The sequence below is a fragment of the Macaca thibetana genome, chromosome 13, assembly GCF_024542745.1.
Source record: "Macaca thibetana thibetana isolate TM-01 chromosome 13, ASM2454274v1, whole genome shotgun sequence".
In the NCBI taxonomy this organism is placed as follows: Eukaryota; Metazoa; Chordata; class Mammalia; order Primates; family Cercopithecidae; genus Macaca; species Macaca thibetana.
In genome coordinates this window covers 101,406,808-101,432,887 of record NC_065590.1, presented here as the reverse complement: position 1 = coordinate 101,432,887, position 26,080 = coordinate 101,406,808, and the positions used below count along the sequence as shown (strand labels likewise).

General features: G+C 47.3%; 1 protein-coding gene and 1 long non-coding RNA gene across 2 annotated transcripts in view; both read left to right on the top strand.

Moving 5' to 3' along the window:
- The window catches only part of LOC126933484 (uncharacterized), a 451,653-nt gene that overhangs the window by 392,436 nt on the left and 33,137 nt on the right, over positions 1-26,080 (top strand). Inside the window, exon 2 of the long non-coding RNA XR_007718635.1 lies at positions 9,945-9,993. This is a non-coding gene — a long non-coding RNA (uncharacterized LOC126933484). The remainder of the gene's footprint in view (positions 1-9,944; positions 9,994-26,080) is intronic.
- SOX11 (SRY-box transcription factor 11) lies at positions 6,855-15,653 on the top strand. Its single transcript, XM_050753235.1, has one exon. It carries the CDS (start codon positions 6,983-6,985, stop codon positions 8,306-8,308), a length of 1,326 nt encoding a protein of 441 aa, XP_050609192.1. The 5' UTR covers positions 6,855-6,982; the 3' UTR covers positions 8,309-15,653.

Here is a 26,080-nt window from a genome sequence, read left to right as displayed (position 1 = left end):
CTTCTTTGGTGTGTAAGACAAAGATGCTGATACAGAGGGAACAATGTCTCCAGGAGACACTGGCTCCTCTCCCTTCATGTGTAGACTGCAACTCTAGGACTTGCACTCCAGCACTGGTGTAGGCTCTGCCTGTCTTTGATTTAGATGGGAGAGGGCAGGAGCCATCTCCCCACCACAGCCCCTGAAGCCCCCTGCTCTCTATTTTGGAGCTGAGAAAGAACCACAGCAGCTGAGAGAGCAGGCCACACTGGGTGATGGTGCAGCTTGCTCAACAAGAAAAGTAACTGTTTGGGGGGAAATTATTTAACTTCATTTAAAAATTCTCCGCATTGTCTAGTTAAATGTCTTTTTTAAGAGCATATTCCTCCCACTGAAAAATGGTTGAATAAATATATTTTAATAAAAATAAGGTTTATTTAAACTGTAAAAGATAGGAAGTTCTAGCCAATGCCTGGTGAACAGGAACAGTGTGAACTTGTGAAACAGTGTGATCTGAAACCACAGACATCCCTCTTGGAGTTAGCTCCAATGTTGCATGTGTATATTCTGTGTGTGTATGTCTGTGTGTGTGTGTGTGTGTGTGTGTGTGTGTTCATTTGTGTGCTGGGTCATGATATAAAAATCCATTTCATGTGTCAAATCATAGTCAAAATAAGTCTGGAAGCCCCTGCCCTGTGCTATCCTGCCCTATTGATCCTCTGTGTTTTCCTTAATTGTGACAAAGATGAAACTACAGATGCAGAAAAAGAAGAGTCATGCTTGTTTGCATTGCAAAGGGAAGAGGATTTTGTCCTAATGGTGAAGGGCATCCCGAGCAAACTTGACGTTGGCAAGTCCCATGGTCCCTGTTGCATGTTGGAATGAATAGTCTGTCTGCAGAGTGGAAACAGGGAGATCAGTTTGGTGTCCATAACTAAAAAGTGTAGAGCATAGAGGAAAGCTGAAACACACACTGATGGTCAAAACATGCAGGAGGAAGTAAACTTAGGAGTAACTCGAGTGGGAGAATTGACTGAGCTTACTGGGGTATGTGAGCAAATATGAAACTCCCTTCATACAGTAATAATTTACACAATAGTGACAGTAGGCCAGGAACTCTTTCAGGCACAGAAGAAGAAATATTAAAATAATAGAAGACTCCATTTGTAAACATCCTATTGTGCGTAGCACTGTTCTAAGCACTTCATATGTATTTAATCATTATAGCAATTCTAACAAATCAAGCAGGACCTGGACTATGTCTCTGCATGCATGAGAGAGAGAGAGAGAGAGTGCACGCACATGATGGAATGGTTACTGGTATCCTATTTTACAGACTGGAAAATGAAGTCACAGGAAAAGTTAAATAACTTGTGTAAAAGACACTATCAAGAGAATGAGAAAACAAGCCACAGACTAGGGGAAGTTATTTGCAAAAGACACGTCTGAGAAAGGACTGTTACCCAAAATATACAAAGAAATCTTAAAGCTTCACAATAAGCACATGAAAAACCTGACTAAAAGATGGGTGGAAAACCTGAAGAGACATATTACTAAAGAAGATATACAGAGGGCAAGTAAACATCTGAAAAGATAGTCCATCTCATATGCCACTAGGGAAATGTAAATTACAACGAAAATGTGATAGCACTTCACACCGAGTAGAATGGCTAAAATCTAAAATAGTGATGACACCAAATTCTGGAATAGATGTAGAACAGTAGAAACTCCCATTCATCGCTGTTGGGAATGCAAAATGGCATAGTCACTTTGGAAGACAGTTTGAAAGTTTGTTATGAAATTATACAACCTCTTACCACACGATAGAGCAGTCTAACTCTTTGGTATTTACCCAAGCAAGTTGAACACTTACGTCTACACACAAACCTGCACAAGGATGCTTGTAACAGATTTTATTCATCATTGCCAAAACACGGAAGCAGCCATGATGTCCTTCTGTAGGAGGATGGATAAACTGTGGTATGTTCAGACAATGGAATGTTATTTATTGCCAAAAAGAAATTAGCTATGAAGCCATAAAAAGACATGGAAGAACATAAAATGCATATTGTTAAGTTAAGGAAGCCAATCTGAAAAAGCTACATACTGTATGGTTCCATATATTTGACGTTCTGGAAAAGGCAAAACTATTGCCATGGTAAAATAATCAGTTGTTGCCAAGGGCTGGGAGGGGTGAAGGATGAATCGCTGGGTGGAGCACAGACAATTAGGGCCATGAAAATAATCTGCATGACACAATAATGATGGATACCTGCCATTATACACTTATCCAAATCCACAGAATGTACAACACCAAGAGTGAGCCTAATGTGAACTATGCACATTGGATGATTATGATGTGTCAATGTGGATGCACTGATCATAAGAAACGTACCACTGTAGTGGGGCATATTGACAGTGGGGGTGGTTGTGTATGTGTGGGGATAGAGACTATGTGGAAGGCTCTGTACTTTCCATGCATGTTTGCTGTGAACCTCAAACTGCTCTAGAAAATAAAGTCTATTTAAAAAACAGAATATACATCTCATATGAATAGTTTGAAAAGACATGAATTTTGGAGGCAGTACGTTTGTGGAATTCTCTGGGCATTGATAACTAAAAGTCAAGCGCTACATGATGAGAGCCACCAGGGGAAAAAGAAAAGAGATTGGAACCAGAATTTTCAATCCGAGGCAGAATGCTTCAGAGCCATAACTCTGAACACCTAAGCCAGTGTTTCTCAAACTTCAGTGGTGCCTCATTAATAGTGCAATTCAGTGGGTTTTAACTAGCATTTAAAGAAATGGAATGGCATAGAATAGAATAAAAAACAGTGCGAATTGCACATAAAAGAGAGATATTGATTTGTGACACTTTGGTTTCTGCTTTATATGTGTATAGCATGAGCACTGGGTCATGATGTAAAAAGGTGTTTTATAAAATAGGTCATGATCAAAATAAATTTCAAAGCTGCTGCCCTGTGCTGTACTGCCCAACTGCTCTGGCTTTAATGGATCACACTCTCTAGTGGGTAATTCAGAGAATAAATGAGTGAAAAGATTAACAACATTATTTTAGCTACTGAAGCATGTTCTGATGAACCAAACAGGGTAACAATATCCACTGGTTCATTGTGTGTGTGTGTGTGTGTGTGTGTGTGTGTGTGTATTCAAGGTAGGATTGTTCTATCTATACTAATTACCAGGTCTAAGGAACACTTAAGAAGGAATGTCCAGTAGACAGAAGATACCCAGATCCAAATTCAGGATTTAGGGCTGAAACTGAGATAAATAGATATAGCTAACAATGAGGAGTGAACTCGTTTCAGGAGAATAGGTAAAGGGAGAAAAAAGGAAAGGATCCTACCTTATAACTTCATTTCAGAGATGGGGAATGCATGTGGTTGGAATGCTTCTAAAAATAGTGTTCAATCAATCAAATAAGTCAAATATTTACCCAGTGATATTTTTAGCATATTATTTGCTTAGAAAAATGCTTCTTACCTAAGAAAAAGGGACAATTCTTACTCTGGCTGTGTTATAATTTTAAGAGATATCATGAAATATCTCTTTATGTTATAGTCCTTTTACGTGAAGTTTTCTTTATAAAGATGGAATTATGAAAAGATAAAAATCTCAGTAAAAATAGAGTCATTTGTGACTCTAATCAGATGTGACTCTTAAGACTCTGAACATTATGTATCCAACATGTTTATGGTTAATAAACAAACTACATATCTTGCTTATAAATAAGTACATAGACAGATAGACACACAACAATGAAGTGAATATTGGCTCTAAAAAGATAACAAATGATCCTAGTTATGATATACATTCAGTGGTTTAAAAAGCAGTAGACATATTTCCATTTTACTAAATTTGATTTTCAAGAGGTGCATTATTAAAGGCCATATTTTCTATTTGGTAGCCTAAAATTCCTCTAAATAGTTGGTTACTGTTAACGTGGCAAACACCTGTTTTCAGAAGTAACTATTATTCCTGTAAGAAGCATGTATACTCTCAGACATGTTCCCATATTTTTTTAAAATGTTATATTTACTTAAAAATTTTCCCTTAGGGAGCAAAAAATAAAGTATACAGATTATTATTTTTTTCATTCCTCGCTCGACTAAGTCTAACAACATTAAATATGTGGAGTGAGTCCATGCTACAAAATAGCAATCTAGTTAATCTTTTGTGAAAATTGCCTGGCCTCTCCTATATTACAGGGGGATTCAGCTGTAGTACCCGCCTGTGCCGCCTTCAGTGCCTGCTTTAGCAACCCCAATCTTTGCTTTATCTTCTTCAACAAATGGCTCATGTTGCCTTGAACAGAAATTACGTTTCTTGTTCGAAAGAGCAGATTTTAACTTTTATTTCCTCTAAAAAGATCGCAGCACTATGAGAATAAAATCTTTTATTTTCACTCCCACTCTATTCAGATCACTCTCATTTTAAAGCTAAGCATGATTTTTGCTATAGCATGAAGATAGCAAATAAATATGGAATTTGCCAAAGATTTTCGAATGCATTCTCTTTCCGAGGCCAAAATGGTAGGTGCCCTCACACTTTGCAAGCAAATAATGAAGCTGAGCTGAAACAATCCCTTTTAGAGTGTGGATTTGCCCTGCAGTTGTGGGGAGGTGGGTGTAGATTCACCTTGTGCTCCACCCCACCCTCCCTCCCGTGGTGTTCCCAATAGCTGAAAAACGTGTGAGGTAAGAGAAAAACAAGACCTAGTGCTCGCCGTGCGGGAGTGAAGATGAATTTTCACACACTGCCTTGGATTTTAGACATCTCCAGACTTTAAGTCACCCAGTATGAATGACTGTAAATTCTTTTGATTCCTATGGCCCTGAAAAGAATAAATTGCCAGCATTACCAAGATTTAAATTGGTCTGAATATTCCAAGTATTGAATGCAGTGTCTTTCTTTAGGATAAAGAGTAGGGGAAGTGGGGGACGGGGGCGGGAATGAGTTATCGCGATGGCGGTAATTTTTTCAAATAATGAAAACATGGTATTATTTTATGATATTAGGGTCCTCAGAGAAGATCCAATACTTAAGGAATGTAGTATTATTTGCAGGAGGGCACCTGAAAGGAAGAAAATTTGGATAGTTTTCCCAGTCCTACACGGCTGATTTATCTGGTGAAGGGATCCGGGCAGTGTCTTAAGAACTGCTCAAAGTTCCCAGATACCCAGCGCTGGGGGGTGTGGAGAAGGCGAGGATGGCGACAGACAATACCTAGGAAGCGGCGGTTTTCTTTAATTGCCCCCCGAATATCCGTAGAGGTAGCAGGGACTCAATAAAGAAACACAAAGGAGACGAACACGGCGCGATCGCCGGGGTCCGCGGCTGCTCTGTGGGGCCCAGCGCGCCCCCGGTCGCGGCTCCCGGGCCGCCAGCGCACCTTTCCACCTCCAGGGGAAATATTTAGACTGGAAACTCGAGTGCACCTTATTTTTCTCTTTGGTTTGTGAGTGACCCAGACGGCTTCTAGCTCACAATCGCACGATTTCAGGACGAGGCTGCCGGAGAAGCGCTGGCGACCGAGGATGGGGGAAGGACAAAGAGGAAGAGGAGGCCTGGGAAGGAGAAAGGAGCGGCGGAGGGGCGGGGAGAGGAGGGGAGGAGGGGGCGGGGAGAGGAGGAGCGGGGAGCAGAGGGAGAAGGGAAGGAGGGCGCCGGGCCCCTCGCGGGGACGCCGGGCGGGGCGCGGGCGTGCCGGAGCCTGCGGGACCCAGACCCCGCTCCGGAGCCAGCCCTGGGAGTGGCCAGCTTGAACCCGAGGGCCCCGCAGACCGTTACTCCGGCCCCCGCCCGGGGCGGGGCTCGCGGGGGCGCGGCGCAACCCAACCCGCACAGCCGCGTCCCCAAACACCACCGAGGAGGGAAAACAGACGGAGAAAAAGGACAAAACAGAAAAATGCAAACGGGGGAGGGAGCTCACCGCCTCTCGAGCTTTAAATTGATTTCTTTGCCTTACAAAAAGGGAGAAAGGGAAAAGGAGAGCAGAAGCCACGTGCCGGGAAGGTTGTTGTCTTCAAGCGCCACCTTCCGTCGGCCAGGGCCGCCGCGGGGCTACCGGGCGGGCTCGGGGCCGGGACGCCGGGGAGCGGCCGAGCCCCGCGGGGGACTCGCCGGGGAGCAGCTGCGCCCACCCCGGGGCAGGCCGGGCGCGGCGGACTCCGAGCCGGGCAGAGGCCGCAGTCTCAGGCTGGGCGCGTTCCCGAGTGTGTGCACACGGGGAGTGAGCGCGCGCCGTCCGCTGTCGCCGTCGGGCCTCCCGGGGACTGGGCACAAAGGCGCGCGGGGCCTCTCCCGGGACCCAGTCCTCGGTTCGCGCCGGCGCCCGGACCAGCCCGGTTCGCCCCTGGCCGCACGCTCCCCGTGGTGCCGCGCGCCGCTTCCGAGCATCCCGGGGAGAGGCGCATCTGTGCACACACGCGGATTTTTTAAAAATAACATATTTCTAGACATGCCTCCTCTCCCCCCCACCCCCATCTTTGCAAAAGCAGCCCGGAGGGCGGGGTGGAGGGGCGGGGCCTCCGAGTTAATAAAGGGAGATGGGCGGAGCCGGCCCCCAGCCATTGGCTAGCCGGGGGAGTGATGTCACCCATATGACACCGTGATAACTAGTTGAGAGAGAGACCTCAACTTTTTGCAGAAGGAGCGCGCGCGCCTGGGAGAGCTCGGGGTCCGGCTCTTGCGGTGGGAGCCACGAGCCGGAGAGAGGGGTCCCGGGCTGCCTCGACCGCCGTCGCCACCGCCTCTCCTGTCGCGACCGCAGCTCCCAGCGCGCCGGCGGCCGTCGCCGCCGAAGCCACCGCAGCCGCTGTGTGCAGCCTGGAAGGGGGGGCGGGGGGGAGGGGGGGAGCCGCGAAAGCAGGGTGCCGAGGACTTTGCAACTTGCCCAGGAAGGTGGAGGGGTGGGAGGGGGAGGGGGACCTCCGCACGAGACCCAGTGGCCCGGGTTGGAGCGTCCAGCCCCGCAGCGGATCATGGTGCAGCAGGCGGAGAGCTTGGAAGCGGAGAGCAACCTGCCCCGGGAGGCGCTGGACACGGAGGAGGGCGAATTCATGGCTTGCAGCCCGGTGGCCCTGGACGAGAGCGACCCAGACTGGTGCAAGACGGCGTCGGGCCACATCAAGCGGCCGATGAACGCTTTCATGGTGTGGTCCAAGATCGAACGCAGGAAGATCATGGAGCAGTCTCCAGACATGCACAACGCCGAGATCTCCAAGAGGCTGGGCAAGCGCTGGAAAATGCTGAAGGACAGCGAGAAGATCCCGTTCATCCGGGAGGCGGAGCGGCTGCGACTCAAGCACATGGCCGACTACCCCGACTACAAGTACCGGCCCCGGAAAAAGCCCAAAATGGACCCCTCGGCCAAGCCCAGCGCCAGCCAGAGCCCGGAGAAGAGCGCGGCCGGCGGCGGCGGCGGGAGCGCGAGCGGCGGCGCGGGCGGTGCCAAGACCTCCAAGGGCTCCAGCAAGAAATGCGGCAAGCTCAAGGCCCCCGCGGCCGCCGGCGCCAAGGCCGGCGCGGGCAAGGCGGCCCAGGCCGGGGACTACGGGGGCGCGGGCGACGACTACGTGCTGGGCAGCCTGCGCGTGAGCGGCGCGGGCGGCGGCGGCGCGGGCAAGACGGTCAAGTGCGTGTTTCTGGATGAGGACGACGACGACGACGACGACGACGACGAGCTGCAGCTGCAGATCAAGCAGGAGCCGGACGAGGAGGACGAGGAGCCGCCGCACCAGCAGCTCCTGCAGCCGCCGGGGCAGCAGCCGTCGCAGCTGCTGAGACGCTACAACGTCGCCAAAGTGCCCGCCAGCCCCACGCTGAGCAGCTCCGCGGAGTCCCCCGAGGGCGCAAGCCTCTACGACGAGGTGCGGGCCGGCGCGACCTCGGGCGCCGGGGGCGGCAGCCGCCTCTACTACAGCTTCAAGAACATCACCAAGCAGCACCCGCCGCCGCTCGCGCAGCCCGCGCTGTCGCCCGGGTCCTCGCGCTCCGTGTCCACCTCCTCGTCCAGCAGCAGCGGCAGCAGCAGCGGCAGCAGCGGCGAGGACGCCGACGACCTGATGTTCGACCTGAGCTTGAATTTCTCCCAAAGCGCGCACAGCGCCAGCGAGCAGCAGCTGGGGGGCGGCGCGGCGGCCGGGAACCTGTCCCTGTCGCTGGTGGATAAGGATTTGGATTCGTTCAGCGAGGGCAGCCTAGGCTCCCACTTCGAGTTCCCCGACTACTGCACGCCGGAGCTGAGCGAGATGATCGCGGGGGACTGGCTGGAGGCGAACTTCTCCGACCTGGTGTTCACGTATTGAAAGGGGCGCCCGCTGCTCGCTCTTTCTCTCGGCGGGTGCAGAGCTGGGTTCCTTGGGAGGAAGTTGTAGTGGTGATGATGATGATGATGATGATAATGATGATGATGATGGTGGTGTTGATGGTGGCGGTGGTAGGGTGGAGGGGAGAGAAGATGCTGATGATATTGATAAGATGTCGTGACGCAAAGAAATTGGAAAACATGATGAAAATTTTGGTGGAGTTAAAGTGAAATGAGTAGTTTTTAAACATTTTTCCTGTCCTTTATTTGTCCCCCCCTCCCTTCCTTTATCGTGTCTCAAGGTAGTTGCATACCTAGTCTGGAGTTGTGATTTTTTTCCCAAAAAATGTGTTTTTGTAATTACTATTTCTTTTTCCTGAAATTCGTGATTACAACAAAGGCAGAGGGGGCGGGGCGGGGGAGGGGAGGTAGGACCCGCTCCGGAAGGCGCTGTTTGAAGCTTGTCGGTCTTTGAAGTCTGGAAGACGTCTGCAGAGGACCCTTTTGGCAGCACAACTGTTACTCTAGGGAGTTGGTGGAGATTTTTTTTTTTTTTTTTTTTTTCTTAAGAGAACTTAAGGAACTGGTGATTTTTTTTAACAAAAAAAAAAAGGGACCATTGCAACTTTTGTTAATTTAATTTTTTTTTTTTTTTTTTTTTTTTTGGAGGGAGAAAACTGATGTCTTCTATGCATCCGATTCTTAACAAAACTGCAGGGAGCTTGAAAAAATGCAGACTGTACAAACGCTTACAAAAAAAAAAAAAAACTGTGAACTGACTTAAGATCAGAGTTTACTTTTCAGATCAAATTGTTTATGGTTTTACAAATGTGATTTCTACTTGCCAACTTTTTTTTTGTAACTTGTTCCCTTATACCTCCTTGATTGAATACCAGACAGCCTAGACCTCAGTACAAAAGGTATTGAAACATTTTTGATACATAACAGACCTCAGTCTTTTTTAAAAATTAATATATTTTCAGGCGTATTTTTGTACAGTGAAAAGGGAACATTCTTGCTGTGTTTTTTCAGTAAGACTTTCAGGCACTTCTTCCCTTTTGATTTCTTTTTTTTTTTTCCTCTGTTTTTTAGCATGCAAGTATGTTGGTACGTTATGTCCTGGTTTAAAAAGGATTAAAATTTTAAAATAATCCTTGCATCTAAAGGCCTTGTGGTTTAAAAAAAAAGCAAACTTTTTTTTTGTACAGCTATAGTAGAGATTTGTTCAATATTTGTAGGTAAAGATTTATTGAAAATGGTGATATAGACCTCAGAGCTGTTAGTTTAAAGATTGTATATGTACTGTACTATAGTAGGACTTTATGTATCTCATACGCTGTGATGTGGATGGGGCCCCAGATGGAAGGTTTGAAACTGGATTCTCGATTTTTAGCAAAAAAGAAAAAAAAGGCACATAGTTTAAAAAGTTTCTCATTTTGTGCAATATAATCTAAATAAAGTACAGACCATCTGCATATTTTGTAGCAAATGGTGGCAAAGCAGACTCAATGCACTGTCGACATCATTGCCTGTTTTTTTTTTTTTTTTTTTTTTTTTTTTTTTTTTGTGCTGGAAGTCTGTATCTTGACAATTTTAATAAATCAGCTGGAACTGATAGAAACTCGCATCGCCAATAGTCTCTATGGAAGTCAAACTGGAGGTCCCGTTGTCGCAGAGCATTCGGTGGTGAGGCTGTTGTGTGCGCGGATGGGGGGAGGTGGCAGGAGAGAATTCTACATTTAGGGGGTTAGGCTGAAAAGTGTTCAATTGGCAGGCTGATTTCTTTTACCTCTTCCGCTGGTTGTGAAAGACAGGGGAAGGGTGTTCTTTCTCTCTGCCCTCCCTTTCCATCTCCAGCTCCCCATTTCCTTTCTCACCTCCTCCACTCCCTGCCTCTTCTCCCCACCCACCCTGGCGGGCGGGCAGCGCGGAGGCTCGGAGCTGGCCGGGGAGGGGCGGATGGAGGGGCCTGGATTGCCAGCTCGCTTGGTCGGGGTCCTGTTAGCTGGGGCTTGTGTGTTCTCTGCGGCGGGCCGCGTCCCCGCTGAACCTCGCGGTGACAGCCGCCCTGGGCAGCGAGCGCTCGGGGCACTTCTATCCCCGCCTCTCAAAGGGTGGGGACAGCCGTTTCCAGATTTGAATTTTTTCTGTTCTTTATTTTTAACGCTGCATCTTCGCGTGTGCTCAGAGCTGGTTGTTGGCGGAGAACGCGGCGCAGTTTTTGACCTCTAGCGGTGAAGGGGGAAGGGGAAGAGAAGTGGTCGGTGTCTGTTTCCTTCTGTCCCCCGGGGCCGTGGAGCTGTCGGAGGGAAGGAGGACGGTGCGGGGAGGCAGGGAGCGCGGGGCGCGGCGGGACCCAGGCTGGGAGCGGGAGGGAGGTGGGAGTGGGGGGAGGACGCGGCAGGCTGGCCAAGGGCACCCCGAGGAACATGGCACGGCCTCTGTGCGATCCGAGTCGCGGCCTCCGGGGTGCCGGGGAGGGCCGAACCACTGGTGAGGGCGCGGGGAGCAGGGGTTGGCAGAGGGCGCCTGGGCGGTCACCCGGGACGCAAAAGGCAGAGAGCCCTGCCGCTCCGCGTCCCGGTGCCTGGCTCTTCTTGCCTCGCCACCGCGTGCTCCTGGGCGCGCCCCGCCGCGGGCCCTGGAGGCGCGTGGAGACTCCAGCGCTGGCGTCCCGGGCCCGCGGGCCGCGGAGGGAAGCCTCGGGGCTGCGGGGTGAGAGGAAGAAAGCAAACCCGGGAAGCAGGCGGCCGCCGCACCCGCGCACCCCGGGCCCTCACCACGCCCTCCCCGCGCGCCGGCTCAGGGGCTGCCCAGGAATCAGCTCCCCGGGGGCCGCCGCAACAAAGGTGGATCCCCATCTCGATTGTTCTCCAGGAGCCTCTTGGGGGCTCGGGCGGCGGCGCGGGCGCGACCCATCCCGCTGGCTCTCCCTGCTCGCTGAGCACCTTTTGCCTGTCCACACCCCCTCGCTCCCCACCATTTTTCCTGACCGGCCTGTGTCCCCGAGCCCTCGCGGCAGGCCAGGGCAGGCGATCGCGGCCGGGCACGCGCGCCCCGGGCTCCCGCCCCCCTTCTGAGCCTCCGCCGCCTCTTTCCGCTGGGGCTGGGAGGAGGGAGGCTGGGAGGCTGCTCGGGGCCCAGCGTGCCAGCCCCGGAGTTCAGCCTCTTGAGCTGCGGCGCCTGCAGCGGGGGAGGTTTGCAGTGGCTAATTGAAACTCGCTGCAAAATCACCACGACTCTTTCACCTACTGAAATGATTGACCGAGGTTTGGCCTTCCATTTTTACTGAGATTTGGCGAGACCGAATGGAAGCGTCCGCACAGTAACTGCAGCTGCTAGGCCAAAGGGGCCCCAGCGCCCTTCCCTCCTCCCCTCCCGCTTGCTTTTGCCTTACTAGATCTTACCACCTCCTCACCCCCGGCCCCCCGACTGCGAACTCGGGCCTCTCACCCGCCCCCCAGCCTCCCGCTCTGGGCGAGCCTCCTCCCCAGCCCCCACCCCTGGGATGCGAAGCCAGCAAGCTTTTGCTGCGGATGGACAGGTTTCTTTTCTGTGGCTTTTTCCTTTCGATAAACCATCAGATTTCAGTAGTACACTTGGGAAAAGAAGGGGCTGATGGCGTTAACCAGGTTCTCAATATAGAACTGGATTTCTGGAGTTGTTTACCTTACCCCTCACCCCCTCAACATGTAGACTAATGCAGCCTTTGGTGGTACATTTATTTTAGCCACGAATAATTAAACCAGCGGTTTACAATTGACACTTGCTCCGTGCTGGTGATTTTACGTGGCAGCCCTCTGCTGCAGTTCCGAAACTTGTTGACAACGTAAACCCATTGATAGGCTGATCTATGTATTTTGAAAACCTGAAAACTTGGCATGTATTTTATGTTTTAATCATAGATGAATCTTGGACATTTTCTGTGTTGAAGTGGAAACTTTAAGTAAATTAGTAAAGTAATAATTTGGCCTCAGAATGGGAAGAGATAGTCAAGATTTTTTTTTTTTAAAGCCATGTGGCCTAACTTGATAGAAAAATAAAAGTAATTGGTTGGCAACCTAAATTTAAAACCTGTTAGAACTCAGGACAGGCGCTTCAATGCGCTTTTTAACAATATTTAAGGCTGTTTTGATGAGTGCATTGTGAAAATCATCTTAATGAATTCATGAATTCTTTTTTGAATGTCTAAAACATAATATAATATACAAGGTATTCTTGCCACTGGATAGTCTTCAATAAAAGTTTAATTGATTTTTTTTTTGTTGGTCTCTTAAGTAAGTCTTATTTTTAACTAAGCATTGACAGAATATCTTAAAATGGTAATCTGGGGGTGGGGGGTGGGCGCTGTGTGCACGGCAGCCTAGCCAGTGGGGATCCTGCTGTTTATTATAAGTAGTTCACAGACTCTGATGGCATTTTGGTAAGCTTTCCATCTTTAAGAAATTGAACCAGCATTCTCTTATTAATTCTTTAAACTGTGGAAGTAATTTCCAGTTCTTACACTCTGATATGCATCCCTTTTATTTAAAAAAAATGCTAATAAAAGGCAGTGTACTTAAACTGTGCTTTGCAAATATTATGTATGTTATGAATGACTACAGACACTGGGCAAATTATTTGTAGAATGATTATCCTTTAGCTAGAGAAAGAAATCATGACAACTCTTTTGGGCAGAGATGTTTCTTTTTAATGTTAATCAAGGGGAAGTGATTTAAATATGCATAAATGTAGCAGTCAGGGTGATTTAGTTGTTTTTTTCGTGAAAGAAAAAGACTCAAAAGACAACACTTATTTTTCTCTGGGAGTTGAAATCATAATCATCTGATACTAGTACAGTACAAGAAATTTACATTTGTTTTTTACTTCAGAATTTAAGTGACTTTTGCCCAAGGAATTTGAGAAATAAGGCAAATAAGTTGCTCTATTTTAAAGTAGTCATTCAATATAAATATATTATATCAATCTTAACTTTCTTATTCTCTGATATGGTTAATAATGTGTATATTCTTACTTTTCTTCTAATGGGCATATGTATCCTTGTGGACACTTTGAGAGAGGTTTTCTTGGACTCTCCCATTTATAGAATCTTTATACTCTTTTACTGTGTGGTTCCCTGCTTTTAACAGATTTCTGAGGCAAATATATTTGTGCTTTTTTCTTATGTAGGAAGACCAGCGAAAATAGTTTACTGAGTTGTCAATTTTATCAGTAGATAAGAAACTTTCTTTATTACAGTTTCAGGGAAGATTTTTTCAGGATATTTCTCAGTTATTCTAAGGGCCAAATTTTATAAAATTTCCATTAGGAATGTCAGTTTCAAATACCCTTTGTATAGCCTAAGCCTGTGAGGATAACGAGAATGAGCCTTACCTATCCTAACACAGGAATTTACAAGTTCCCAAAGTTACCGTCTCCATGTAACTCTTGACATACTTTTCTGAGATTTGGCTTATTTTTATTATTGGTTCTTTCTCACTGTTCATTCTATTTGATTTATTCTACAACATCCCCTTTTATTTGATGATCTGGAAAATTCTGCTCTTTGATAACAACTCAGGATTTTTTTTGTTCAGTTTTGTTTTTTGCCCCTTCTTGTGGAGCCTACGTTTTTAACCACAATAAAGATGAAACGAAATTCATGAAACTGAGCTCTCTTCCATTTTACTTACTGCTGGCTTTTTTTTCCCCTTGATTCCTACCGTATCTTCATTTTTTTCATTGTATTTATTTAACACTACCTATATCCATTAGCTGCCTAATTAGTTTTATCTGTTCCATGTGGATGCAGTGAGTTTATAAGAGAATTTCACAAACAAGTAGTTTTTTAGTGAACTTAAAATAAACAGAATTTTAAAGGAGACCTATTTTTATACTCAATAAAAGCACAAAAGTGCAGAAAGTATAAAACGGCTTACAAAGGGAGACACAAGTTCATAATGTTCCGTGTATAAAAGTAATAACTCTATTGGGTAGAGATATTCGTACAAGATCTAGCACCTCTGCCAGTGCACAGATAGGACTGTTTTAAATGATTTGGGAACTTCTAGTTGCCTGCAGTTGCAAACAGAGAACTTCTCTACAGAGAAACAAACCACTAAAAGCAATATGATCGAGTTGAGATGTGGTTTCCAACGAGCAATTGGTGAATTTAAGCAACCTGGATGTGCATATGTGGAGGCTCCCGTCTCACTGTTTGATCAAACTTCTTTTATGTAGTCACGTAGACTCGATTTTCTCTGCTGTGAAAATGACTAAATAAAGCAATATGACAAAAACTTTAAAAAGGCATAAAAAATAGGATTTCCTCTAGGCTCCTCGAAGAGATTTCTTTAATACAATACTTGTCTTACTTTCTTAGACACATTACATTTCCCCTTCCAGAAAAAAAAGCAGAACAATTGGAAGTAATTTATCATATAAAGAATTTTGATCAAATAGATATTGACAAAGGGCCCTCTGTCACATTTTTCTTCATCCAGCTTTTGTTCAAAAACAGTATGCCTCCTCCCTTGAATCACATGGGGAGAACCGTTATACGCCATTCTCATTAATTTCCCATTTTGTCTACTTTTACTCTTGTACATATGTTGTGGGTTTAAGAGTCTTTTGCATTTGTTCTGTGACACCTTTTTTTGAATTGACTGTTTTAAAACGGAGGCCTATTTTTTCCGGTTTGGGACTCCTAGTGGTTATGGCATCCCATAATGCTTCGTGACGGCCACCAGGACAGAACCACCTGATGTTTTAGAGCAGTTTTCAGCATGACACTGTTAACAAGTGTGTATTTTCCAAGGCCACATGAAACTTACTTTCTTAGCCACTCCAGGTTTGGGAGCAGAAAAGCTGAAAAACCCTTTTGTGTAGAAGTCTGAGTGGTTTGTGGGGGGGACCTTTTTTAGAGTTTGCATGCCAGCGCACGACCTGTTGCTGTGAAACAGAGAGAGGGTAAAGCTACCTGAGGCAGTGCGCTGGAGGATGAAGTGTTTGATAGCACTAGGGGGGAAAGAAAATGCATGGCAAAGTTTCGTCTTCTCGTAGACTATCTAGCATGCAGAGTGTAGTGTGTTGAAACGGTGTATGACATTGCTGTATCAAAGTTGTAAAATTAAGCATTATTTATTGAAAACTATGTATTTTTTTGTAAAAACCTGATCACATAGAGAATATCAGTGGCTTGTGCTTGTGCTTCAATCGAACCAGCTTCTTGACCCACCCCCCCTTGGTATGCAGTGTTAATGCTCAGGGTTGAAAATAGTACACTCCAATGTCTCTTTTGCAAGAGTTTTTCACAGAGGATTACATTTGTTCAAAAGACTCTAATAAAATTGTGTGATCAATCTTCACTTGTGGTTTTTATGTGACTTTTTTCTAGTTTTGCATTTGATAACTGCTGTTTAATTCTGAAAATGTTGTCTCAAACCAGATGTTAGGGACAGGCTTGAAGATTCCTGATGTCTCAGCACCCAGCGCGGCTGTCAGCCTCGGCAGGAGGAAGCCCACGGAAAGTGAGTTTTCTGGGCAGGTTGGAGAGCTGCTGACAGTGGGAATGCGTATGGTGATCACATCTCGATATATTAAACTGGCCGATAGAGCCAATAAAACCACAAAGTGTAGAGGGGTAGATTAACATGTTTTGTCAGAAACGTTTGAAGTAGAAAACGAAGGGAAAATATCAGGGGCAGTTGCTGCTATTGTATTCAATGCCAGCAAACTCCATTCCTTGGTGTCCTTTTTTTCCTATAAACAATTTACAGTGTAAATGTATTTTGACATAGAAATCATTCTGTATTGAGATTCTTGATATAAAATGCTTTTATGAAAGCCTGTAAGTGATCCTTGGAATAATTATCAGATTTTTTAAAAGATGTGTTTACATGGTGAGTGTGTGTTGCATATTAAATTTGGTTTTGTAGAAATGTTTGTGTTGTATTCTAAAAAAAATCTCAAAGTGCGCAATTAACACAACCACTCTTAGGTTCTTGGTTATGTCAATTTCCACTACAAACCAAAGAACAAATATCAGACCTGTCTATGGCAACTTTTTCTAATAGTTATATCATTTATTCAATGTTTTGACCTCATTTCAGAATATTTTTGAATGTCTTTCATCTTGGTAGGATTTTCTTTTTATACCTTTTGAAGGAAACAAAACATAGACCCTGTAGAATTTTTATCTAGCAAAGAAGGTCCTTGCAGTGAACACTAATAGATCCTCAATATGTGTCAAATTCCCCCATTGGGACTCCTTGTACTATTTGCTATACAATTTACCTTTCAGTGATGTGGTGTTTTTCTTAAAGAGATTTTTTTTCTAAAATGTAATAAATTTATTGACACCTTTGGTTAAAATGTCACTGTTATAATTTTTAAGAAAACAAAATGTTGAAACATTGATCTTCTCCCAGTAAATCTAGGAGTGAGGGGAAGAGTTGATGGGATCTTTCCTTCAGTGATAGCTCATCTATAAATGTCCTAAATATAGTCTCCTCTCATACAATGTCATGATCCAAATACGGATAGTAATAGCCTTGTCAGAGAATATGTCGGTTCTCCACAAAAGTCATTTCTTTCATAAAACGAATAGCTTGGTGAACTTGACAAAATTGAATCCTGATTATCACATTGGTCAGAGCACATCCTATTTCATTAAAAATGCCATTCTTTCGGTGTTTGGAGAACATGGAGAGTGGAAGGAGGTCCTAGCCGAGCAGCTCTTCGTGCCACTTTATATTCAGTCTTTTGATAGCACTGAACGGCAGAGCTACACATTCTGTGACCTATGATCAAACAGACAACTGGATCTAACCATCAAAGGCAGTACATGAGGAAAAGTTAGGAGAGAGAAGATTTTTGACCCTTTAAAGATTTCTTTCTGTTAAATCATCACCAAGGTGTATTTAGCTTGTGTTTAAATACCACAGGTGCCAATCATTTCTGCCATCCTTATTCTGTTCTGAAGGATTTTGCAAACTCACATTTCCAGCTGGACTAAATGACCATGTTCCGCTCAGTGCCCCTCGGCTACTAACCAGAGAGCAGCGCATGGACTGTAGGCTTGCTCAGAACCGGGACTCACTCAGTCTGTCCTAAGATTTGAACTGCACTAATAACCAGGCTTCTCAGTCCCAGATTTGCAGTTAAAAAACACACACACAGGTCTAGTTCTTGGTGAGAGTGGAGTTGGGAGGCCAAGAGGAGCTCTGAAGCCTGAGGTAGCCACCACCACAAGCTGAAACGAGGAGGTTGGAAACAGGAGGAAAACCTAGAAAGCAGAGAAATCATAAGGGAGAACCACAGGAGCCCTGAGAGGAGAAATCTGGGGTATCTGGGAGAGGCGGGCTTTGGCAGCCCTCTGCCCCAGCTCTGTGGGATTTCCTGCAGCAAGTCTGTGGCCAGGCTGCTGGCAGACTGGGAGGTATTTGGCTATTCCTTGTTACTAACAAAAACGTAATTTTTTGTTTGAATGGCAACAAAGCCAGACAAAAAATTACATTCCCTTTGCTCCCTTGCAGAGAGAGATGACCATGTGACATAGTTCCGGTCAATGAGGCTTTAGTGAAAGTTTTTTCACTGAGCCCTCCAGGAAAACCCCTCCACAGGTAGGCATACATAGTGGGTATGCACCTTTCTGCATTTGCTGCTTCCTTCCATCTGGGGTGTAGGTGTAATGGCTTGAGTTGCAGGTGTGATCTTGTGATCGAGAAAGAGGAAAAAGCAATTTCAGATTCCTCGAGCAGCCACGACAAACTTGAGCCACTGAATCACTGCCAACTGCGGCACTGTGTTTGAGTAAGCTACAGTTACTTGGATTTAAATGTAGCCAAACCAAAACTCTAAAAAGCTTCTATTTTCCTGGGATTATTTGAGTGGATTTGTGTTTCTCTTCCCCCACTGAGTAAAACTACAAAGAGTTTAAATAGCTGACGAGGGAGGAGGATGTTTTAAACACTGGAAAATGTTAATACATGGAGAGACTTTAGTAAAACTCATAAAAGTTGATGAAAATATTTTTAAAACAGGTAAAGAGAAAAAGAAAAAGATGTCAAGAATTTTTACAATCACAAATAGGACACCAGGTTTCCACTTACATTTCATGTTTATTTTATATAAATATGTCCATTAAGATTTGTTTGAGAATTGCCTATACATTTGCAGGGCTTCTCAGCTTGATGATGATACAAGATCACTCTTCGTCTTCACATGTCAAGCATTTCCTGATTCCATTGCCAGCATGTACTCTTCTGGGTGCATAGTTTCTCACTAATCCAATCCTGCCAGATTAAACTAAGCTTCACTTGATTTGGTAGATGGCATCTTCAAAATGAAGGGGCCCTCAGATACTATTTACTCCCATTTTTTCCCTAACATTTAAAAATTTTGGTTTTCCAACTCATAGAATATTGCAAGCAATAGACATTGAACACCAGGAAGGATGAGAGGGCAAGAGAGGGGTGAGGGGTGAGAAATTACTTACTGGGCACAAGGTACATTATTTGGATGATGGTTACAATAAAAGCCCAGTCTTTACAACTACACAATATTTCTATGTAACAAAACTGCACTGGTACCCCTTAAATTTGTACAAAATAAATAAGAAATGAAAGGCCAATATAAGCACGCTTTCTCGAAAAAAGAAGGAAGTATCACAAGTAATATATTTAGAGTGGTGAATTGAGAACCTGAAGAAACAGCCAGAAAAAAAAGAAAAAGAAAAAATGATTAGCAAGGTGGCTATAAAAAGCAAACAAAAAGCTAAAAAGTCTGGGATAATTTAGTTTAAAGATAAACAACTCTACTCAAATGACCCCTGAGTGCAACACTGTGTCAGATGATGTTACAAAGATCGGTGTTTATAATATTGACACTAACTTCTCAGAAGACTCTTGCACCATGTTCATTATGGCTATTTACAGAGGCAGGGAAGTATGAAATCTTGCTTAAGTATTCTACTGGACATTTTAAATGGAACAAGAAGTTTAGGAAGAATTGCTTTTGCAAAACCCTCTCACTTGAGAGTAGTCTCTAAATGAAAGTATTTTTGGTCCAAGAGCTAGTAGAAGATAACACAGGGAAGAAGCCTATGCTTTGTGGGCACTAAAGAGGTGGAACAGAATACTCCAGTGAAGTCACCCCATGTGACCGAGATCCTACAGTTCAGTCCGAGTCTGCACAATCCAGAAGATGGAGCAGAAGCAGATGAGATGGCTACAAAACTGGTGGGAAGGAGGAGTGCCAGCCTAGCCCCAAGAAGGGAGGCCGGGGTGGAGGATCCAGGGAGGCTGGGGTGGAGGAGCTAAGAAGGGGTGGAGGAGCTGAGAAGGGGTGGTGGAGCTGGGTGGCTGGGGTGGAGGAGCTGGGTGGCTGGGATGGAGGAGCTGGGAGGCTGGGATGGTGGAGCTGGGTGGCTGGGATGGAGGAGCTGGGAGGCTGGGATGGTGGAGCTGGGAGGCTGGGGTGGAGGAGCTGGGAGGCTGGATTGGAGGAGCTGGGAGGCTGGGGTGGTGGAGCTGAGAAGGGGTGCATGAGCTGGGATGCAGGGGTGGAGGAGCTGGGGCGGCCGGGGTGGAGGAGCTGAGAAGGGGTGCATGAGCTGGGATGCAGGGGTGGAGGAACTGGGGAGGCCAGGGTAGAAGAGTTGGGACCTAGGTAGAGGAGCTGGGGAGGCTGGGGTGAAGGAGTTGGGAGGCTGGGGTGGAGGAGCTGGGGGGCAGAGGTGGAGGAGCAGGAAGGCAGGGGTGGAGGAGCAGGGGAGAAAGGGGTGGAGGAATAGGGGATGCCAGGGTGGAGAAGTTGAGGAGAATGGGGTGGAGGAGCAGAGGGGGCAAGGGTGGAGGAGCCGGGGAGGCCGGGGTGGAGGAGTTGAAAAGGAGTGGAGTAGGGGAGGCTGGGGTGGAGGAGCTGGGGGGTCGGGGTTGGAGGAGCTGGGGGGAGCGTCAGGGTGGACGAATAGGGAAGGTTGGAGTGGAGGACCTGGGGAGGCTGGGGTGGAGGAGCAAGGAGGCTGGGGTGGAGGAACTGGGGAGGCTGGGGTGGAGGAGTTGGGGGGACTTGGATGGAGGAGCAGGGGAGGCAGGGGTGGAGGAGCAGGGGAGACTGGGGTGGAAGAGCTGGGGGGACTTGGATGGAGGAGCAAGGGAGGCAGGGGTGGAGGAGCAGGGGAGGCTGGGGTGGAGGAACTGGGGAGGCTTGGGTGGAGGACGTGAGAAGGGGTGGAGTTGGGGAGGCTGGGGAGGAGGAGCTAGGAGGCCGGGGTGAAGGAGTTGAATCGGCCAGGGTGGAGGAGTTGAAGAGACTGGGGTGGAGGAACTGGGGAGGCCGGGTGGAGGAGTTGTGGAGACTAAGGTGGAGGAGCAGGGGAAGAAGGGGTAGAGGAGCAGGGGAAGAAGGGGTGGAGGAACAGGGGAGACAGGGGTGGAGCTGGGGGAACCGGGGTGGAGGAGCCGGGGAGACCAGGGTGAAAGAGTTGAGACCTAAGTGGAGGAGCTGGGGAGGCTGGGATAAAGGAGCTGGGAGGCTGGGGTGGAGGAGCTGGGAGTACCAGGGTGGAAGAACAAGGGATGGAGAAGCTCGGAAGACTCAGGTGGAGAAGCTGAGAAGACCCGGGTGGAGGAGTGGGGGTGGCAGGGGTGGAGGAGCAGGGAGGCTGGGGTGGAGGAATAGGGGAGGCCAGGGTGGAGAAATTCATGAAAATGGGGTGGAGGAGCAGGGGAGGCAGGGGTGGAGGAGCTGAGAAGCGGTGGAGTTGGGGAGGCAGAGGTGGAGGAGCTGAGAAGCGAGGAGTTGGAGAGGCAGGGGTGGAGGAGTTGGGAGGCCAGGGTGGAGGAGTTTAGGAGGCCGGGGTGGAGGAGTTCGGGAGGCTAGAGTGGAGGAGTTGGGGAGAAAGGGGTGGAGGAACAGGGGAAGAAGGGGTGGAGGAGCAGAGGAGGCAGGGGTGGAGCTGGAGGGACCGGAGTAGAGGAGCTGGGGAGTCCAGTGTGGAGGACTTGAGGAGACCAGGGTGGAGGAGCAGGGCAGGCAGGGTTGGAGGAATTGAGGAGACTGGGGTGGAGGAGCTGAGGAGGCCGAGGTAGAGGAGCTAGGGAGGCTAGGGTGGAATAGAGGAGACCAGGGTGGAGGAGCAGGGCAGGCAGGGTTGGAGGAGTTGAGGGGACCGGGGTGGAGGAGCTGGGGAGGCCAAGGCGGAGGAATTGAGGAGACTGGGGTGGAGGAGCTGAGGAGGCCGAGGTAGAGGAGCTAGGGAGGCTAGGGTGGAATAGAGGAGACCGGGGTGGAGGAGTTGGGGAGGCCGGGATGGAGGAATTGAGGAGACCGGGGTGGAGGAGTTGGGGGGCTGGGGTAGAGAAACAGGGAGGCAGGGGTGGAGGAGCAGGGTCAGCCTTTCCTGGGGACGGCAGCTGGGGCAGCCACACCGGGTAGGGCACACTGGGTGGAGGTGGTGACGGAAGGATGAATTCAACATGAGTAAAACATGGAATTTGGTTGCGTTTGGAGTAAGGGAAGAACTGGTGTCTGTGAGTCTGATGGCGAGCTGGGCGGGTGTGACCTGGAAGGGTGGGCAGGTGGGGCAGGGCGCCCCGGAGGGAGCCAGGAGCCACTCGCTGGGCACTGAACGTGCCGGTTGTGCCTGGGACTACCCTGGGCAGCACCGCTCCCCGCCCGCACGGCTCCCGTGGACGGGGCCCCCCTCTCTCCGTGCGTCCTGTCGGTGCCAGGGCGTTGGCGGTCGCGGGAGGTCTTGGAGGCTCATGGGCGGTCAAGGGTGTTCTCACGCGGCAAAGGCCTCTCGTGCCTGGAGGAGCCTGAGCTCTGAGGTCTGAATGACTTGGTTTCCGGAATTCTTTCCGCTGCTTTTGACCACGGGACTCTGCAGCCTTGCTAATCTGCCCCGTGCTTGGGTCTCCTCTAGGTCTAGGAGAGGGTGTGGACGGGAGGAAATCTAAGTCCGTGGAGACGTCGCCCTCTGGCTCTAACCTGTGAGAACGGGGTTCCTTCTGCCTAGTGGACCCCGCTCTCCAGAGCCTGGGACCCCGGCAGGTGCTTCAGATGAAGGAGCCGGGAGGAGCCGACTGGCTTTCCTTCCCGCCGGGATCCGCGAAAACGTGCGGTCAGGACTCCCGAGCGGGGAACCCTCAAGGGGAAGAAAAGGCCCCGTGGGGAATGCGCACTGTGTCGGCGCTGGCACCAGTTCCGTTCTGGAAAAGAAACTGCAACGAAAAGAGATGGCAGCCGTGACCTCTGCTCTGTATTTCCTTCCTCTTCAGAGCAGAAAATGGGATTTAATAGTTTCTTGAGGGGCGGGAGATCCCGGCTAGGGCAGAGTGTAGCCATCGTTTTCGGCTCTGACACACTCGAGGGATGTCATCCACATGTGTAATAGATACGAATTTGGACAAATCCAGTGGAAAGAATACTGCAACAGCTTCTCGCAATTACTTCGATAATTCGCAATTGCTCTATTAACATTGTATCAAGAATGGTGGGTCGCTTTGGACTGTTCAGTAGATAAGATAGGCTAAGGGTTAAAGGGTGTTCAGCCTCCCACCCACCAAGAAACACACAGGCGAAACAGTGAGAGGAAGAGTTAGAAGTGATTTTAAATAGACTGTGATTGCTAAAGTCAGTCAATCATCTCCAAACTGTGGTCTGCTTCAATCATTAGTTAGAAATGGCTTGTGAAAGGCCTCATAGAAGACTGCCCACACCACGATGCATTGAGAAATTGTTTTCTAGTGCAGTGGTCTTTAAAAGCAATTGCTACCATCCTCAGAAACTGTGCAGGATCATGTATAGGGATGAAGAAAAACACAAATTGGAGTGCTTTATTTGTACTTCTTTTCTAGCTTACAAAAAAAATGAAGAGATTATACTTCGTTAACATTTAATGACTACATTAACAGTTGTACATGGACATGATTTTTAAAATAATACATACATTAGGGATACCTGCGTAAAAGACTTAATGGATAGAATCACCAGATGAGACTAGATTCTAAGCCTCTGTTCCAGAATAGAGAACAGATTCTGTGCTATACTAGAAGGGACAGTGGATGAAGAATCCAAAGAATGCCTTTCAATTCTGGCGAGCTGCCAGGTCAGCTGTGCAGTATTAGGTAACTTGATTTACCTTTCTGGTCCTCTGTTTTCTCATGCATAAATTGGTGGCTAAACTAGATCATATTGGAGGTTTCTTTTAGGTCCAATAAATAATGCAATAGTTGCTGTTTATTTGTACTCAGAGTGCCGGCTTGGAGGCACCAGTATAAACTCTGCTTCCACATCTGGGAGGGAGAGCGAATGAACAGATAGGGCAAGACGGTGAGACTGGGGTCTGTGGAAACAGGGGAAGGCAAGTTTCAACTAAGGATATTCACGTTCAAAACATTTAAAATACCCAGTGGGTCAAACTGAATGGCCATTGGCCCCCTTATCTTGTTGTTTTGGGGATGGTCAGTGGTTTTGAAGGCACTGGTTACTCTGCTCTGGGACAGAGCTATTGTGAACTTTACAATGGGGAGAAGAGAAGCAGTTGTCTTCCAGAACAGCAAATTTTCTTTTTTTTTTTTTTTTTTGAGGCGGAGTCTCTCTCTGTCGCCCAGGCTGGAGTGCAGTGGCGCGATCTCGGCTCACTGCAAGCTCCGCCTCCCGGGTTCCCGCCATTCTCCTGCCTCAGCCTCCCGAGTAGCTGGGACTACAGGCGCCGCCACCACGCCCGGCTAATTTTTTTGTATTTTTAGTGGAGACGGGGTTTCATTGTGTTAGCCAGGATGGTCTCGATCTCCTGACCTCGTGATCCGCCAGTCTCGGCCTCCCAAAGTGCTGGGATTACAGGCTTGAGCCACCGCGCCCGGCCCAGAACAGCAAATTTTCAAACTCAAGTTTGATGTGATGGAAAAAAAATGTTTCTTTTTTATCGTTATTTCAGTTGACAAACTTCTTTAACCGAGAAAGCATGCCAATATTACAGCATTAATAAGATACTGTAATGTTTCATAAAACATAAATCTGGTTTCTAAACGTACCAAACAAACATCAAAATCACACAATCAAAAGTACAGATTTCTGGGTCTACTTCCCAGAATACAGATTCCATGTGTTTGAAAAAAGCCTGGAGTCTATATCTTTAATCAATGCATTCAACTAACTCAAAAGCTGTTCAGCCACAGACCAGTGGCTGCCACTCATGGCTCTTAAGTCAGTGAAGGAATGACACACACACAATTATTTTGTTAAAAATCAGTTTCTTTGAGCCAAAAAGGAAGTTTTCTATTAATACCACAATCTGCCTCACCCCCTCTATAGCTTTGGTCATGCCTCTTTCTACAAAATTTTGTTGTGCGTGAAGCTTTGGGTGTTGTTGAGCACACACAGATGAAAGATGGTTCCTGTCTCCAGGGGCTTGTAGTAGCCAGATGGGTGAGAGCCAAGTCTGAGAGGCACATCTGCAATGCTCACCTGCACACTGAGAGCTGGGACTGAGGTGAACAAGGCCCCAGCCCAGGCAGGCAGCCCCGGCTAGGGAGGCAGGAAAAATGCCTGAGTCTTGAAGGTACATGGAAGGAAAAGGACAGAGGTAGGCTCTCCAGGCAGCAACTGGCAAGGAGTTGGAGACAGTGAATGTGGCCCTGGAGCTGTACAGAGTGGGAGGTTAGCAAGGCACAATGCAGATAGCCAGGACACATGGGCTGGCTGCAGCCTTGGTCTTGTTCTGACACGGGACACTTGTGCGTAGAGTTGGATCCTGTTTTTTAAGTCTCTTCTTTTAACTGGCCCCTGTGATCAGACCTGAGACCTATGTTTTACAGATGTGGTCTGAGAGTTGGGGTAAACCAAGTCATATTAAATGCACACCTGGATTTTTCCATTGCTGGCTCACTGACTAACAGTGCTGTAGTGGGGGAAAAGTTGAGAAAATAAAGAAAAATGGGAAACCCCAGAGGCCCGTGAATAATCTGAGCAATCCTGAAGATTGAATAAACCTCTGATACAGAAATGGACCTCTCAGTCCATTTTCTCATCTGCAAAGTGGGGCAATCACGCAATACATGCCAGGCGCTGACACCGTAAGGTACAGCCATAAACATGATTGCGGTTTCTTAATAATGGCCAACTATTTATGTCACTCAAGCTTTGTGTGTTTGAAATTTTACCCATCTGTGAAATAGGGATCATCATCCTTGTCTCATAGGGCTGTTCTGTCACTTAATTAATTAACATTTGTAAAGCTTTTTGAGACCTCCTGACTTACATTAACTCTATTAAAACTGGTGAAGCATGATATGAAGCCCTAGAACTAACGACTAAAGGAAAGAGGAGAAATGGAGCCATTCATTTTGGGACAGACAACGTGTTTCATGCTTTAACATGCAAAGTGAAGCAGAAGCTGAAGATGCTTCTACAAGAGATGACAAAGAAGACAATGAAAAGGACATTTGCCACACAGTTGTAGGGAGCAGATTAAAAACAAAAAAAAACTAGTCCCTCTGTAATTATATTAATTCTGGGGAATTATTTCTTCAGGAGATCGTTGATGGAAGGCTTCTCAGAATTGGAATGTCAATACAGGCACATCGAAGAGATAGGAGGAACAGGAGGAGGTGATATTGTTCATCAACATGATTTATCATGCTAATGAGATACAATTTGTCAGTGACAGTGGTGTTTATACACTTCAGACAAAAAGAAGAATGAAAAACACAAGTGCACTTCCCATATGAGACTGTCACCCATTGACTTGGAGTACACTCAAACAAGAACAGAGGGTGGCTTCAGA